Source organism: Anastrepha ludens, chromosome 5 (assembly GCF_028408465.1).
Source record: "Anastrepha ludens isolate Willacy chromosome 5, idAnaLude1.1, whole genome shotgun sequence".
Taxonomy (NCBI): domain Eukaryota; kingdom Metazoa; phylum Arthropoda; class Insecta; order Diptera; family Tephritidae; genus Anastrepha; species Anastrepha ludens.
In genome coordinates this window covers 55824257-55842641 of record NC_071501.1, presented here as the reverse complement: position 1 = coordinate 55842641, position 18385 = coordinate 55824257, and the positions used below count along the sequence as shown (strand labels likewise).

Below are 18385 nucleotides of genomic sequence, written 5' to 3'. Positions count from 1 at the left end.
TACACAGAAAACCACTAACAACATATTCAGTAATATAATAATAAAATATTGCTTCTATTTTATGGAAATTAAGTTTGTGTTTGTTTGATTTTGAGGGATTTTGTTTGTTATTACTTGGAGAAACGCGTTCTGGAAAATGACCCCAATTCCTAGCCTGTAATCGAAGTGGAGTAATTAATAATAATTGCTCTGCAATATCAAGGCGAAAAGTCGCAAATCGTTGCTTTCTGCCGTGGATTTTGGAATGCAAGACACGAGCATCAATCATATAGAAAAAGATTTGTTTGTATCCTTTCATGAACTTTCATGTAATAGAAAAACATGCGAACAACTGATCCTGTTTATCCACGCCGTCCATTCCCTTATTATAGTCGATGACACACTCTGGTTTATAACATTCTCTACACTACTGGCTTCGTTATATCTTTTTTTCCTCGTGCTTGTCATATGATATTAACATTAGTATGCTTTGTACTAAGGATGTAGATATCTTTTCCCAAAAATCATCATTCAAAACTTCGTTTAATACATATAGGGCATCAGTTTTATTCCCTAGTTTACGTAAAACGCAAGAATTTATACCTGGAACTTCTGTAAACTCAGTTATTTCGGGAATATTGTCTTTATCTTCCCAGATTCATTCGTCCGATAAAGTGCTTGAATCATTATCAACTTCATCATTGTAGCTTCTTAGGCGTTTTTTCACGTTTTCTAATTCTGGGACCTACACTACTATCTTCCCTATTTGCATCTCTTTCACTTTCACATGAATTATCACTTTCACATTCCAATTGTTCTAATGTGTCTTCCTCATATATTTCACAGTTAGAATTATCATTTTCGTATGTATAATAAATTTTGAATTATTTCAGACATTTTTAGGATTATTTTATACGAATTGGATTTAATAAAATTTTAAAACTTCTTTTCAACTCCGAACAATTACGCTATAGCTAAAGAACTGAAGTAAGCTCGTAAAATATTTCAATTAGAAAAACTAACGGTTTATTAAAAAAAAAACTCTTAAAACCGTTATCTGTATTAAGGAAAATTTAGCTAGAATATAAAAAAGACCATGAGCAACAATAATAATATTTTTATTTTTACAAGTTTAAGGAAATTCATATGATTTTAAACATTAAAATATACTGCGGGCGACGCCCGTCAAATTCGAATTTAGTACAGAAAATCTTGGCGGGCGAGGCCCGTCATTTCCACTCAAGGGGTTAAGATCACTGGGTGCTCCTTCTGCGACAGCCTGGGACAGTGCACCAACCTAAATCCCATCAATCTTCTCCATTATATCCACAGCTCTGGCTGGCTGTAGATATCTGCCTGTTGGAGGTCTCATAATGGTATCAAAACGGCGCTTTAGTTCTGCTTAGGGACTACCTACCTATCTAACGCAATAGCGTGTTTTGTACCTACATAAATATCAGTCATTGGAAACAATATTTTCATTTCTTTAGTCTAGTTTTGGCCACCTGACTTTTTAGTTTTTTAATATTTATGTATTTTATACTGATTATGCTTATTTTTATTGTATGTACGCCTATACGGATGATATAGGCCTACTGGTGAACCGAGTATTCCATATTAATCTCGATGGTGGTATTGGAACCGAAAATTTCTAATTTTTGCTTCAAAAATACCCAACTAATGTTTCTTCCGGTGTGACATTGCTAACGAAAGTTATAAAAATGCACATTTTGACAGCGATCTTACGAAAAAAAAGTTTCGCATCTTGTCATTTGTGGTTCAGATGACAACGAAGTAGCATGGAAGTAGGCGGCGTTGATTTTTTCTGATATCACCAACACAATGTCTGTTTTGCTGTAAACAAATCGCTGTCGAATTCCCTGTTTCGTCAGCAAATCAGCTGATTCCTTCAAAGTCGCTGAGACCCGGTTAACAGTCTCGTGTTGGTCACGCCTCTGTATTCTGTACATCGTGACAGTAACTTTGTACCAGAATATAATTGTCCGCTCCAGCGACAAGGTGATTCGTGATGAAGAATAAAAGATTAAAGAAAAATTTTTAAGCGATTAATACTTATCACCAATGTCACCAATAGTCTAGGTTAAAATCACGTAGTACATATTGTAATTTATTTTTTTTTTTCTTGTGTTAAATTACTTTTTATTACTAACTATTCAATTATAATTACTTTTTATTTTCTTTAGTGTTTAGCCCGTAGAACTGGTTGGAACGCATAAATAATGAAAAGGCTGCGTTTAGGTGGAATGCAGAAATCTTCAAAGCTGCTCCACGATAAATCAAGAAGGGTAAGAAATTTGTCTTATTTTCAGTTTTAAAACGTACTTATAATTTAAATAAACGTATAATAAAACAGAATTTAATGATTGCCGCTTTATTTTGGAGGATGATTCCAAACAACAATTAATAAAAATAGAAACTAAGCTTCGAAAATATAATAAAAGTACCACACAATATACGGTGTGTTAAAAACATAAGGCGAATTTTCAAATTTCGCGGGCTACGATTCGACTTTCGATTATTATTTTTTTCTATGTTGGTACACACCTCTCGAAGATATGTTCACAGTTTTAGAAATATAGCATGTTTAGTTTGTTTGTGAGGGGCATAAATAAGACAAATGTTTTGCGTGTTCGGCGATTTTTTTCTATGGACTCTTGGCTCTCCTGGACAAAGTGCAAGCAGTGCTTCGGTTAATGCTTTCTGACCGTCAGTCGCATATGAATTACTATTAAGCCATCCAGAATCCCCACAAAGAAGAGTCAGTCGCATATGAATTACTATTAAGCCATCCAGAATCCCCAAAACGAAGAGAACGATTTTGAGTGGCAACTCAACATGAATACAGAAAATGATATTCTTTTCCACATAACGAAAAATATTTTAAGGGTCGCAATAGAGATTTCCATCACTTAAAATAATTTTTTAATAACGAATTTATTCAAAAACAAAATGGACGATTAATTTTCCGCCACTTTAATATGCAAAGTACCAGCATGTGACAAAAAAGTATTTCACGACGGTTATGAACAAGATCCATGGTTACAAAATATTGGTTGATGATACTCAAATAATGATTATAATTAACATGAAAACCAGAAGAGTTATTTAAACTATAGAGAGATTATCTTATATTCCGTAATGTATTCTTTGCAACCGACCTGCAAAAGAATGCTCAAAGCAGCTTATGTTTTACGATCGTGTAATCTGTCAAAATATACAGCAGTGGACACTGAAATCCGGACACTAAAAAATCCACAAAATTTTTATTGTATTTTTGAATACCTAAGACCTAGGCGAATATCATCGCCAATGTCATGGCATTGCCGTTGCAGATAAAGCGCAGCTTGAAAAACAGGATACATATAGGTATATCATAACTAGTTGGAAGCACAGCAGACATACTTAACGTAACAACTGCAAACATTACCTCGTAAAGCGCTGTCTCCGTCGATTTGCCTTTGAGGTAAGCATGTTGCGCAATTGATATACTAGAGCTCTCCAGCGAGCTTCTCATGTGTATGTCTAAAAGCCGTTCAAATGTTTTTAAAAGGAAGAACGACAGACTAATTGACCTAAAGTCCTTCGCTGATGCATGCCCCCTTCTCCCTACCTTTGTTATGAAGACGACTCTAACAAGTTAACAACTATTTGGAATATAACATAGGTTTAGACAAGCTTTGAAATTTTTTCTTAGCCATGGTATAATATTACCAAAAGTTTCCTGTAACATCTTGGCCTGAAGATTTTAAAGGTGAAAATGATTTGATTACCCATGCAACCTTCTCTTTTGAGACTATTACATCGGCAAGATACTCATTGCTCCGCCGGATTCTCCCAACAGCGCTATCGTGATCGCTACATCCCGGAGTGGTTATTTTATAAATAAGTATATAATACCCAGATAAGTTAAGGAAATGTAAAGTTACGAAAAATGCTTGAAAACTAAGAATTCTTTTTTTGTTGTTGGAACATATATTGGACTACAGAAACCGTATCAAGAAATACTTCCAACTAATAATTAACTTATAAGATTTGTGATAGCGAATAGAAAATTATTGGAATATATTGAAACATTAGAATCAAAGGATCGTGCTGGAGAGTCTACTTCAATAAAACCAAAATGGAAACAACTGGATTTTAGGTATTCTACAATATATTTCATTTAAAATAATAAATAATAAATTTAAATAGGGAATACCTAATAAAGCTTTCTTTGTACTTAATTGGCGGGCTCCGGTTATCCTCTTGAACCATGGAGCATAACGCCATATAGAAGGCTTGTGGTGAAACCAGTGAAGCCATTTGCAGTGAGGTGCATTGTTGAAAGGAGTATCGGCATTTTAAAAGACCTCTGAAGGATATGAGGGTTTGATAAGAGGGGAAGGTAGAACCCTTTTAAATTATCAAAGTTTTCAAATGTGTGCTCTTCAGAATAATTGCAAAAAACCCTTAAAACTAGTAATGAATTTCACTTTCCATACCAAATAATTGAAATTGTATCACATTTCAAATGACTCGGAGCCGAATAACAAAACCTCCTCACTCACTCACACTCTTCTCACTGGCTTGACCCGGGCAGCCTCGTGGGTCGATACCATTCGCAGTGCAAAAGGGTCGACCCCCAACATTGTCCCCGAGGATGTGGGCGGGAGTCCGCTTCTGATAGGAAGAGAGCCGCAAGCGGTTCCGCTTGATGTGGTAGGCAACGATGGGATGACCAGTAACAGTAAGGGTCCCCAAGTCTTCCGGGGGCTTCGAGGACGTCTTTTCAGGGGTCCTCTGGCCTAAACGGCAGCTAGAGCAAGGCAGGAACGCTTTTTCTGATCAGCGTATAGCTACAAAAATCCTGGAATGCTATAGGCCAAAAATGTTTCACAGTTATCTAAAAAGTATTAACGAATGCTTGGGTCGAAAAGGATGATATTCAGTGGTGCAGAGAAAGGCAACGGAGTACCGTCATTGGAATCGGGGTCATACGGCATTGCGCTCAAGAGAAGTAAGTTTCCCTCGTAAGGAGACCTAAGACTGGAGAAAAATTCTCAAATCATTTAACAAAGTCGCTAAGTAGGCGGGGTGCGTTATCCTTGGGGTTTTCGACAACAACAAGGAAGACAGCGCCATTTCAAGGTAAGAATAAAATGAAGTGGTTTAAGACGTTTCTGCAGTTTTGTGAAGAGGGGTCTGTGAAAGGATCGGGTGGCAATTTAGTAATTTCAAGCTGACGATATGCGCGTTTTTTAAGTAATATACAGAGCGGCAGTTGCCTTTGTGGGTGAAGCGAGCCATGCTGAAAGTAGTGAGAAAAAGCTGGTCGCTGTGAAAAAAAGGATCTGTCCCAGCGTCCGCGTATCTGTGTCTGGTTCCCCTATGAGTATTCACTCCAGAGGACATGGAAAAAGTCCTTCGCTATTATAATCCGAAATTTCCCAGCACACGCCTGGATCAGAGAGAAGTCCGTGACACCTTTCGTCAAGCGCCGGTTCTGGTACATGCATAGCCTCTCGAGTCTAAAGAGGACGAGGAGGTAGTAAATGTCTGAGACAAAAGAAAGGAAAATCGGCGTCAACATAGATACCGCCGAGCTATAGGCCGTAGTTCGTCTACCGTTATGCGATCCCAAAGTTTTATGGCGTTTTGCACAGGTTCTTGCTTCCACAATAGACCATACGCTGTAATCTAGTGGATTCAGATCCGGTGAGTAGGGTGGCGATTCTTGGGAAGTAATGAAAGAGGGAAAATTGACTTTGCACCACTCTTGGGTTGTTTTTGCTCTGTGGGCTGGTGCCGAGTCCTGTTGAAACGTCCACTCATCGTCCAGGGGCTTCTGTAGACCAATTTCTGTCGTTTTGATGATTGTGAGCGAGTCCACCGGCAAACAACTTCTCATCCGTAAAGACGATTTTTTCCCAGTCCGTACCTGCGGCCCGAAGTTGGAGTGAGCGACATATTTCGAGTCTTACTTACTTGTTTTCCTCCGTGAGCAGCTGGCATTTTTGTAGTTTATAAGGTTTAAGTCCAAGTTCTTTTTTTGCTGAACTGATTCACTATTGATGCCTGTCTCATGAGCAATTTTCTTCATCGAGACCATAGAATTTCGTTGAACTCTTTCTTTGATAATTTTTCGGTTGTTGGAAGTGTTAACAGTTCATTTTCTTCCTCTTCCAGGACGGTCACCTTCATTACCAAGCTCCTTAAATCGTTTGATTGCACGAGAAACCAATGAATGTGCAGTTCCAAGCGTTCGTGCTATCTCGCTGTTGCCTGCTCCTAGCTGATGCAGGGCTATAATAGCCGAGCGACAGAACACACACAACAATCACAAAATAAGAGCATTCGCTAAAAAAATTTTACATTCATTTAATTGCACAGAGAAGTTGTATACAGTTACATATTTTTTGTTACCCTGTGCAGTGCCCTGTCTTTTTTTTCGCGGCCTTATTTGTTGGTTTATATTCTCATTAAAATTTTGAACCACCAAATAGTATCATAAAAACAAAACGTGTACGAGGTGTGTTCAAAAAATAAGGGGAAGTTTTCAAATTTCGCGGGCTACGTACATTCTACTTTCGTTTCTTTTTTTTTTTTTTATGTTGGTACACTCGTTTCGTTCACAGTGTTATGTTCACAGTTTTAGCAATACAGCATGTTTAGTTTGTTTGTGAGAGGCATAAATAAGACAAGTGTTTTGCGATTTTCTGCTATCCACTTCTGGCTCTCCTAGACTCTTCTATTGGGACCATTGGGCTTTGCTTTCGATGTCATAACCATATACCCATGATTCGTCACCAGCAATGACTCTTTTAAGCAAATCTGGGACATCGTTGACGTCATTCAACAGTTCCTGAGCGATACTTACGCGACCTTGTTTTTGGTCAGCAAAATTCAGTAATTTTGGAACGAACTTCGCTGCCACACGCTTCATGCCCAAATTTTCCCAAATGATTGCATGGTATGAGCCAAACGATATGCTGTCATCCTCAGTAACTTCTCCAATTATTCAATGATTTCCATAACAACTTTCTTCACTTTGTCAACATTTTCATCGGTTGTTAAAGTGCTGGGGCGTCCAGAGCTGTGAAAAGCTTGTACCACATGTAAATATTTTTTTGACTCAGAGTACTCTCACGATATGCCACTTTCAACATTTCAAATGTTTTTGAGCACTTTTTATACAAAAGTTGATGCAACTTCTTTGATCCATTTTTTTCGATAGCAGAAAATTGCCGAAACTGCAAAACACTTGTCTTATTTAATATAATTATTCTCAAAAAAAACTAAACATGCTATGTTGCTAAAACCGTGAACATATTTTCGAGACGAGTGTGTCAACATAAAAAAAAATTATAATCGAGAGTCGAATGTAGGTAGCCCGCGAATTTTGAAAATTTACCTTATTTTTTTAACACATCTCGTACATGTTATTGGCGGTGTACAGAATGCCTAAATGAAACCCGCTACTTTTTTTTCGCCGGACGCCCATTCAAGCCTTGTTCACACTACAACGAGTAACATGAGCGACAGCTGTGCAGAGTTTTTCGTATACCACCAACACAATCTGAATTTTTTCATAAACAAACCACGGTCATGACCCCCGTAAGGCCAGCCAAATAGCTAAATATTTCGAATTCGCTGACAGCCGGTTAAAAGTTTGAGACTGGCTGCACGTTCTGAATCCTTTTCGCCGTGTAGTAAGAGCACGTCTATAAATAAACTTTCTTGCCAGGCGTTTTCCGCATAAAAACGCAAAAAACTGCATTTGGAGCCTTTATATTCATTTGTGGTTTAACAATTTAACACGCGGCTTTACGTTTGTATTAGTTTGTTTAGTTCTAATCTCACAAATCACAATATTACCAAACCATTAACTGAATTTTCACACACATGTAATTTCTCCTCCTTTTGTTTGTTTTGTATTGCGAAGGGTGCTGACGTCAGAGTTAAGTAACTGGGTTTTTTTAGCTACATCTCCAGTACTCAATTCGCCTTGCAATCTTTTATTCTATAATTCTTGATATTTCGTCATTCTTATATATTGTTGCTGCTCTAGCGAACTCACCTTCTATAAATTCGTCTTGTGTGGATTCTTTCATCAGACTTTCAAGTGCCGATACCCAAAAAGGCTTGGAATAAATGGTATCGATACTTTTACTTGGAAGTATCGATTATATTTACTAGTATTTAATTGTATCGGAACGTTCCTATTCGTATTGAAGTTTTCGCAGGATTTCATGTCTATGTATAGTTAATAAATTCTAATTATAATTGTTTTAAATTAAGTGATATGTGTAATTTTTTTAATCTGTGTTGAAAAGAGCCGGTATAGCGTTTTCAGTAATTAAGTGAATAAATAACACAGTGGACAGTTTTATGTTTCAAAAAAGGCATGTTTCCACTCCAAATATAATATAAGAAAAAAATCGTATACATGTGCATATGGATTGCTTTCTATAGGTATTGCGTATATTTATTGTTATATATATATGTATATGCATATACATAAACCCCGTTTTTACATTTAGAGAGACTTGATTCATTGTTTTACCTTGGGGCTATCGCGGGGTGCTATATTCTTTTTATTCAGACTATTTCTCTGAACCCAACTTCGTCAATAAATTTTATTATAAATTCAACTATTTTCCATCGTTACAAGCCGTTTCTGTTCCCGATTCGTCATTTTATTCGCCTAGTAGTGTTTAGTTAATGGTTATCTCACAGGTTGAGGTGTGGATTTTACTGGCCTTTTATGACAGGCATCCGTTATCTTAGGCTGATTCTAAGCCCGTGACCCTCTGGGACAAAGTCATTACCTATGAGTAAAATTCGTGACAACTCTTGTTATTAGAAGATCAGTATAGACAACTTGATTTGATCCTCTTGTATTTGCTTTCTGAACAAGAAAATTAAGAAATTACAAAAAATGTTCCCTTTATTTAGAATTAAAATATTTGTTGTGTTATTATCACCACTTCCAAATTTAAATCAAATACATCGGATGTAATATGTGTTGACTTTAGGGTATAAGTAATGAATACGCACCGTTTCTCTAGAAAAAAAGGTGGACATTTTATATTAATGACACAACTTTTGAAAAAAAAGTGATAAGGGGGTAAGTTTTTTCCCACATTCTAAAAGTGAAAACTTCACTCTCCGGAAAAGTGCGACCGGACACCTTAAAAACAAATAATATATGATTGAAAAATTTTGGCATACAGACCGTAAAGCAGATACTTACCAGTAATATTAAATTCCAATTTTCAAATTAGTTCTTTAATAATAACTTTCGATTCTAAGTAGAAATTGAATACACTACAATATCCTGAACGCCAAAGTAACGTGTTCGATTCTAAGTAGAAATTGAATCTACTACAATATCCTGAACGCTAAAGTAACGCGGGTTGTTGTTGTAGCTCTATAATTTGCCCAGCCAGTGTAGTGTAAATCACCAGTCGTCTTCATCTAACGGTAGACCCAGGAAACTTGCTGTTTCAACAGGTTGGGTCCAGAGGCAGAGAGGTGTTAGATACGTGGGTTTGGTGGGGCATGTGAAAAGGTGGTAGTGTCGTGGCACCCCACCGCTGCCGGACATATGTTTAGTATGTCGGGGTTTAACCTGCTACAGTATCCAGAACGTAATTGTGCCAAGGTTACGCGGAACACTCGGGGAAGCTGGAGTTCTTGTTGTTGTTGTTGTTTTAACAGCATAGGTAGCCCTGTCTGTGTAAGTATATCATCGGTCGTCTTCGTCTAGCTCATCTAAGGGTAGGCCCTGGAAACATGCTATTTCGACAGGTTGGGTCCAGAGGGAGAGGGGGGCTCCGACCCCATGTGTTCTCCCATCACTTCTTTTGAGAGAAATATTACGAATTTTTCAATGAAATTCACAGGAGATGTTCATTTCGTGCTTATTTTGCTAAAACTAGCACCAACACTATTCTGTTAATAATAGTTTTTAAGTTATTTGTTGATAAAATTTGTCTTTTACCTTCACCAAATTTTGATAGAATAAGTGCATTTATCACATTTATTTTAATAAATATTGAAACTATATTAACATACACACACGTTTTTAACTCTTTTTATTTATTTATACCACAAATTAACCATTTATATTGCATTTTTAAATTGCTAACTCCAAATATGCCAGCTAAATTTACAATAACTGAAAAGCATGGCTGAATGGAGTGCTGCCAGAAGCAAAAAATAAAAAAAAAATAATAGAATGCGATTGAAAACGAAGCAACATAGGAACATAATTTCCACACACTCTTTTCTGTTAGAATAATGAAGGAATGGGGGTTTACAACCTCTAAGGTGTATATATTGAGTTCATAAATATATATAAATACAATATCGATATGATTTTCGAAATACAGTTCCGCTTCACGTAAAACTCCTATGTGCAGCGGAGACGGTGTTGCACTATTAAGGGTTATTTTTTTGAAGTGCGGCCGTAGGCCGCCTACGCAGAAAAAAGTTTTACGCAAAATGTTTTAATTATTCTTTTTTATATATAGATATTTAATATATAAAAAAGAATATATATAATATATTCATAATATAGGGAAAATTTGGAATTAAAAATCGCGCGATTTTTTATTCCAAATTTTCGCCTGCGGCGCTTTTTTTTCTTTTTTTTTAAATATATATATGTATATATATATATCATATATTCATAATATAGGGAAAATTTGGAATTAAAAATCGCGCGATTTTTTATTCCAAATTTTCGCCTGCGGCGCTTTTTTTTTCTTTTTTTTTAAATATATATATGTATATATATATATCATATATTCATAATATAGTGAAAATTTGGAATTAAAAATATATATATCATATATATATGTATATCATATTTTCAAAATGCATACAATCAAACATACTTTACTGAAAATCAAGCACTAATATATATATGTATATGAATATATACATATATCCATAAATATACCTATATATATATATATATATATATATATGAATAGAGGTATATAATATAGAAATAATTTGTAAAATTTTGTATTTCTAGTCATTTATTATCTTCTAAAATTGTTTATTTATACGATGTCTGGCAGCACTTCGGCTGGTTGTAGTAACCAAAATAGGAGGATTCTTGGTCAATTTTACAATTTTTAAACTCAAATAACTTAAAAACTATGAGCCTCCGGCAGGTTCTGTTTTCAGTTTTAAGATGGGGATACACCCCTCTACCCCCCCTTATACCCCTTTTTTTAAAAGGGGCGGGAGAACAAATGGGGATTTCCCCGAGAGGGGGGTTAGATGAGTCGGTTTGAGGGGGCATGTGAAGAGGTGGTTAGTGTCGTGCGGGGTACCTTCACATGCAGGACATGTGTTTGGTATGTCGGGGTCGATTCTGGATATGTAGGAGTTTAACCTGCTACAATATCCCGAACGTAAATGTGCCAATGTTACACGAGTCTCACGGGGAAGCTGGAGCTCTTCATCTGCGATAGGTGGTGGTTGGACTCCGATTACGGCATTCACAGGACGGGAGTTCATGAAGGTGGTAACGGTCTCCGGGTGAATGTCGTTTATTGACTGTCTAAATACTGTCCGGTCCAGTAGGTTTCGGTCAGTTTTGTCCTGGAGTTCGTCAGCGTAGTCTAGGAGGTGTCTCCTGACGTGCCTGGAAGGCGGCTCAGGCTCAAGCAGGTGTCTGCAGGGGTGAAACCTGCGGTAACATCCCAGCAGGGACTGCTTGCTGAGCAGTTTGTTGTGCTCCGCTACTGGGAGCATTTGTGCCTCGTTGTGAAGATGTTGGATGGGTGACATCAGGAGGCACCCGGTCGCTGTCCGAATGGCGGTATTTTGACATGTCTGTAGCTTTGTCCACTGCGAATCACTAGTTCCAGGCGACCAGACAGGCGCAGCATAGTTTAGAACCGGCCGGCCAATTGCCTTAAATGTCGATAGCAACAGTTGTTTTCCTTTGCCCCAAGTGCTGTCGGCAAGCGATTTGAGGACCTTGTTGCGATTTTGGACTTTTGTGGCAATTGCGGTTGTATGCGCAGAGAAGGAAAATTTTGGGGTTATTTACCGTCGGAATTGGTGTGTCGTCGACTTTTACCTTAAGGGACAGCTTGACCTCCTTTGTCCAGGTGGTGAAAAGGGTCGCCGTGGACTTGGTGGGGGAAAGTTGGAGATTCCTCGCAGTGAAAAAGGGAGAAAGGCCGGTGAGGTAGTTGTTCACTTTGGAACACAGGCCATCGATGTCATTGCCCGACGCCATTATCGTGCAGTCGTCAGCGTATGAGATCAGGGAAACTCCCGCTGGTGGTTGGGGGAGCTTCGAGATGTAGAAGTTAAAAAGCAAGGGTGAAAGGACACCACCCTGCGGTACACCTTGCCTAATCTTCCTCTGCTTTGATATTTGATCTCGAAAAATCACTGACGAGTGACGACCGCTCAGGTAGTTCGCGGACCACCTCTTCAGCCCTGGCGGGAAAGTCGACTGATAAATATTATCTAGTAGCGTGGAATGGCTGACTGTATCGAAAGCCTTCTTTAGGTCCAACGCTACTAGGACAGTCCTCTCGCAGGGGCGGTTTTGGTTAAGCCCGCGATTTATCTGGGCGTTTATGGCGGTGAGTGCAGTTGTGGTGCTGTGCACTCGTCGGAATCCGTGCTGATGTGGGGCTGGGGCTAGGTGTGTCGTGTAGAGTGGGAGTAGGAGGGCTTCAAGTGTCTTCACTACTGGGGAAAGGAGAGTTATCGGCCGATAAGACTCCCCTGGGTTGGCGGGTTTCCCAGATTTCAGTAGTGGGACCAGTCTCCCTGCTTGCCACTTGTCAGGTATGATGAGAGTGGCCAGGGACAAATTGAAGACCCTTGTGAGGAATCCTACTCCCAGGGGTCCCAGATGCTTCAGCATCAGCGCGTTTAATCCGTTGTTGTTGTTGTTGTAGCAGTACCTTCGCCCTGTCAGTGTAGTGTAATTACCGGTCGTCTTCGTCTAGCTCATCTAACGGTAGGCCCAGGACAGTGGCAGTTTCGACGGGTTGGGTCCAGAGGGAGAGAGGTGTTAGATGAGTGGGTTTGATGGGGCATGTGAAGAGGTGGTTAGTGTCGTGCGGGGTACCTTCACATGCTGGACATATGTTTAGTATGTCGGGGTCGATTCTGGATATGTAGGAGTTTAACCTGCTACAATATCCAGAAGGCAATTGAGCCAAGATTACGCGGGACTCTCGAGGAAGCTGGAGCTCTTCGTCTGCGATAGGTGGTGGTTGGACTCCGATAACGGCATTCGCGGGTCGGGAGCTTAGGAAGGTGGTAAGGGTCTCCTGATGAATGTCGTTAATTGCCTGTCTGTATACTGTCTGATCCTGGAGTGGTCTGTCCGTTTTGTCCTGGATCTCGTCCACGTAGTTGAGGAAGTGTCTCCTGATGTGCCTGGGAGGTGGCTCAGGCTCAAGCAGGTGTCTGCATGGGTGAGGCCTACGGTGACACCCAAGCAGAAACTGCTTGCCGAGCATTTTGTTGTGCTCCTTAACCGGGAGCATGTGCGCCTCGTCGTGCAAATGTTGGATAGGGGACATCAGGAGACATCCTGTCGCGGTCCTGATGGCAGTATTCTGGCAGGTCTGAAGCTTCGTCCACTGCGTATCACTGGTTCCAGGCGACTAGACAGGCGCGGCATAGTTCAGAACCGGTCGGCCTATTGCTTTGAAAGTCAGCAGCGACATTTCTTTGTCTTTGCCCAAGTGCTGCCGGCGAGCGACTTGAGGACCTTGTTGCGATTCTGTACTCTCGTTGCAATAGCGGTTGTGTGCGCTGAGAAGGAGAGCAAGCTGTCAAAGGTGACTCCCAAAATTCTGGGGTTGTTTACCGTCGGTATTGGGGTATCATCGACGTGCACCTGAAGTGGCAGCTTGACCTCCTTTGTCCAGGTGGTAAAAAGGGTCGCCGTGGATTTAGTGGGAGAAAGTTTTAAGTTTCTCGCAGTGAAGAAGCGAGAAAGGCGGGCGAGGTAGTCGTTTACTTTTGAGCATAGGCCATCAATGTCATTGCCCGACGCCATTATCGTGCAGTCGTCGGCATATGAGACCAGTGAGACTCCCTCTGGTGGCTGGGGGAGTTTCGAAATATAGAAATTAAAAAGCAAGGGTGAAAGGACACCATCCTGTGGTACGCCTTGCTTTATTTTTCTCTGTTTTGAGGTTTGGTCTCGAAATATTACCGACGAGTGACGACCACTCAGGTAGTTCGCGGTCCACCTCTTCAGCCCTGGCGGGAGTGTCGACTGTAAAATGTCATCTAGTAGCGTGGCGTGGCTGACTGTATCGAAAGCCTTTTGTAGGTCCAACGCTACTAGGACAGTCCTCTCGCAGGGGCGGTTTTGGTTTAGTCCGCGGTTTGCCTGGGTGTTTATGACGGTGAGTGCCGTGGTGGTACTGTGCACTCTACGGAAACCATGCTGGTGCGAGGCTGGAGTCAGGTGTTCAGTGAGGAGTGGGAGTAGAAGGGCTTGAAGTGTCTTCACTACTGGGGAAAGGAGAGTTATCGGACGATAAGACTCCCCTTGGTTGGCGGGTTTCCCAGGCTTCAGCAGTGGGACCACTCTCCCTAATTTCCACTTATCAGGAATGATGAGAGTGGCCATGGACAGGTTGAAGACCTTTGTGAGGTATTCTACTCCCAATGGACCCAGCTTTTTCAAAATCAGCATGTTTAGTCCGTCGGGGCCAATGGCTTTAGATGGTTTCATGTGTTTGATGGCCTCCTGAACCTCGTCACTGGTGAAAGCAAGCGGTGCACTGTTGTAGAGCAGTTTGTGCAGCCGTCTGGTGGCACAACGTTTGGATCTGTCGACCGGAGGATGCAATATAAATTGCCGGCTAAAATCGCTCGCGCATCTCTTCGGGTCCGACGAAGTACGACCGTTGAAGGTGATATCCACCTTGTCGTTGTGCTTCGTCGGGTTCGACAGGCACCTTACGGTGGACCAGAGCTTGCTCACACCAGAGATGAAGTTGCAGGACTTCAGATGCTCTACCCATTTGGTCCGCTTATGTTGGGTGACCAGTTGCCGGATCTCCAAATTGAGATCCTTTATACGAGGATCCCCGGGATCGGCCTGGCGTAGGCGGTCACGCTCGTTTGCCATTACGGCTGCTTCGGCTGGGAAATTGGGACGTAATTCCCGGATCCGTCCAGCAGGTATGAAGCGAGCCGCGGCGGCTGTAATCGCCTTGCGGAATGCGCGTTCGCCTGCGCGCACATCGGTGGGAGTGGGTAGGGCTGCGAAGATGTTCTCAGTACATTCCGCGAATCTTGTCCAATCAGCTTTGTTGAAGTTGATGTATGACCGGTGATCCGCGGAAACAAAGTCGGCAGGTCTCTCGATCGAGATGATAATGGGCAAGTGGTCTGATGCAAGCGATAGCATAGGTCGCCAGGTTATGCTATTTATCAGTCCAGCGCTAGCAATTGTTATATCAGGCGAGCTGCTACAATTGCCCACTACCCTAGTGGGGGCGTCGTCGTTTACAGTGCCGAACGTCGAATCGTCTATCTGCTCTGCCAATAGCTGTCCCCTACGATCATTTGGCAGGCTTGAATGCTATGAACGCTAGGCCACCACCGTTGTCTCGCTCGCGGTCCTTTCGGTGCACATTGTAGCCGTCCCTGGTAATCAGGGGTGAGCTAGCGTGCAGTTTTGTCTCCTGGACCGCAGCTATCTTGATTCCGAACCGACTCATAAAGTCAACTATCTCGTCAATCTGGCTCGTGAGTCCGTTGCAGTTCAGTTGCAGAAGCTTAAAGCTTCGCGGGAGTGTCGTCGTAATTCGGGGGGTGAGGGATGCGTGATGTTGTCTGCGTTGGTCCTGCTGTGCGTTCCGCAAAATGGGGAATGGCCTGATGTTGTCAGATGGCCGCGCCACGGGGGGCGGTTGCGGGTGCAGAGCTCTGCAGCAGGAGGCAACGTAGTCGCGTGCCCACTCACGGGTGGTGTGCAGGCCGGAGCACCTCCGAAAATGACACCAGCCACTGCAAGAATTGCATTAGACAGTTGTCAAGTTCCGAGGAACTACGGTCTGGCACACGGAGCAGACTGTGCGGGGGACCAAGAGCTGCTGGTTTGTCCCCGCACTGGGGTAAGAGCAGGAGGGTTGTGGGTTGGAGAGGGAGTTGTGTTGCTCTTGGGGGCTCCTGACCGTTGAGGTGTTGTTAGTGGCGGAAGTGTGATGTGCCGACACTGAGGGCAGTGTAGCCGTGGGGGCGGGGACCGCTTGTGAGCGGGAGCAACACGTGGCCACATACCTTGTGGACCACTCCCTGTGTGTCTTAAGGCCTGAGAAGTATTTGGAGCAAACTGGCTGCAATGAGTTGCTCCTGTGACGAGAGATTTAGGGTAAAATACGGTACACTAAACAGGGCTAGTATACTGGGGCGGCAGCCCTTGGTCGGGAATAAAAACCCGAGTCATTCCGGTAACGTAGAACCGGCTGCCACGGGAATGCGTTTAATCCGTCAGGGCCAATGGCTTTCGATGATTTCGACTTGTTGATGGCCCCCTGAACCTCATCACCGGAGAAATTAAGAGGCGCACTGTCGTTCGTCAGTTTGTGCAGCCTTCTGGTAACACGACGTTTGGTTCTGTCGCCCGGAGGATGCAGTATGAAAAGCCGGCTAAAATCGCTCGCGCATCTCTTCGGGTCCGACGAAGTACGACCGTTGAAGGTGATATCCACCTTGTCGTTGTGCTTCGTCGGGTTCGACAGGGACCTAACGGTGGACCAGAGCTCACTCACCCCAGAGGTGAGGTTGCAGGTCTTCAGTCGCTATTTATCAGACCCGCGCTAGCTATTGTTAGGTCAGGCGAGCTGCTACAATTGCCCACTACCCTGGTGGGGCGTCGTCGTTCACAGTGGTGAAAGTCGAGTCGACTATCTGCTCTGCCAATTGCTGTCCCCTACGATCATTTGGCAGGCTTGAATGCCAAAGATCGTGATGCGCATTAAAGTCACCTACAACCAATCGGTTTTCACCTCTGATGAGCGCACCTATATCAGGGTGATATTCTGCCGGGCAGCAGGTCCAGGGGGTATATATACGTTAAATATTTCGAGCTCGGAATCGCCTGACCGGGCAGCTATGCCGTAACATTCTAAGGTGCTGTCCCTGCGGTCGATTCCTTCATCGATGAGACGATACTGCACTGTGTGGTGGACTATAAACGCTAGGCCACCACCGTTGTCTCGCTCGCGATCGTGTCTGTGCACGTTATAGCCATCCCTGGTGATCAGGGATGACCTAGCGTGCAACTTTGTTTCTTGGACCGCAGCTATTTTAATACTGTGCCGGCTCATAAAGTCAACTATCTCGTCGACCTTACTCGTAAGTCCGTTGCAGTTAAACTGGAGAGGCTTGAAGCTTCTCGGTGAGGTCTGTGTAATCCGGGGGGTGAGGGACGCGTGGGGTTGTCTACGTTGGACCTGCTGCGCAATCCACTGTGGTTGTTGCGGCCTGATGGTGGTGGGCGGCTGCGCCCCCGGGGGCGGTAGTGGGTGCAGAGCTCTGCAGTAGGGGGCAACGTAGGCAGTTGTCCACTCACGGGTGGTGCGCAGGCCGGAACATCTCCGAAAATGGCACCAGCCATTGCAGGAATTGCATTGGACTGATACCAGATTCCGGAGTCGGTTTTAGGGGGCATGTGAAGAGGTTGTTAGTGTCGTGCGGGGTGTCTTCACATGCCGGACATATATTTGGTATGTTGGGGACTATTCTGGATAAGTAGGAGTTTAACCTGCTACAATATCCAGAACGTAATTGTGCCAGTGTTACACGTGTCTCACGAGGAAGCTGGAGCTCTTGGTGGTTGGACTCCGATTACGGCATTCACAGGACGGGAGCTTAAGAAGGTGGTGAATGTCGTTTATTGACTGTCTAAACACTGCCAGGTCCAGTAGATTGCGGTCAGTTTTGCCCTGGATTTCGTCGGCGTAGTTTAAGAGGTGTCTCCTGACGTGCCTGGGAGGCGGCTAGGGATCAAGCAGGTGCCTGCAGGTGTGAAACTTGTGGTAACATCCCAGCAGGAACTTCTTGCTGAGCAGTTTCTTATGATCCATTACTGGTAGCATTTGTGCCTCGTTGTGAAGGTGTTGAACGAAGGACATCGGAAGGCAACCGGTCGCTGTCCGAATGACAATATTTTGGCATGTCTGTAGCTTTATCCACTGCGTGTTACTAGTTCCAAGCGACCAGACAGGCGCAGCATAGTTTAGAACCGGCCGACCAATTGCCATAAATGTCTATAGCAACAGTTGTTTTTCTTTGCCCCAAGTGCTGTCGGCAAGCGATTTGAGGACCTTGTTGCGATTTTGGACTTTTGTGGCAATTGCGGTTGTATGCGCAGAGAAGGAAAATT

General features: G+C 42.6%; 2 protein-coding genes across 5 annotated transcripts in view; one reads left to right on the top strand and one right to left on the bottom strand.

Annotated features, from left to right (window-relative positions):
• LOC128864279 (protein abrupt) overlaps positions 1 to 10778 on the bottom strand; it is a 134954-nt gene extending 124176 nt beyond the window's left edge. The window contains exon 1 of one of the 3 annotated variants that reach the window (XM_054103864.1): positions 9983 to 10778. The gene's annotated coding sequence lies outside the window, so the exon portion shown is untranslated. Of the gene's footprint in view, positions 1 to 5964; positions 6329 to 8542; positions 8954 to 9982 lie in introns of those variants that run through there. The other 2 variants (XM_054103866.1, XM_054103867.1) reach the window with 2 other exon arrangements.
• LOC128864280 (voltage-dependent L-type calcium channel subunit beta-2) overlaps positions 1 to 18385 on the top strand; it is a 112979-nt gene that overhangs the window by 3225 nt on the left and 91369 nt on the right. For both annotated transcript variants that reach the window (XM_054103872.1, XM_054103871.1), the window contains exon 2: positions 2184 to 2285. In XM_054103872.1, the coding sequence (XP_053959847.1) occupies positions 2220 to 2285 (66 nt within the window). In that variant the 5' untranslated portion in view covers positions 2184 to 2219. The remainder of the gene's footprint in view (positions 1 to 2183; positions 2286 to 18385) is intronic.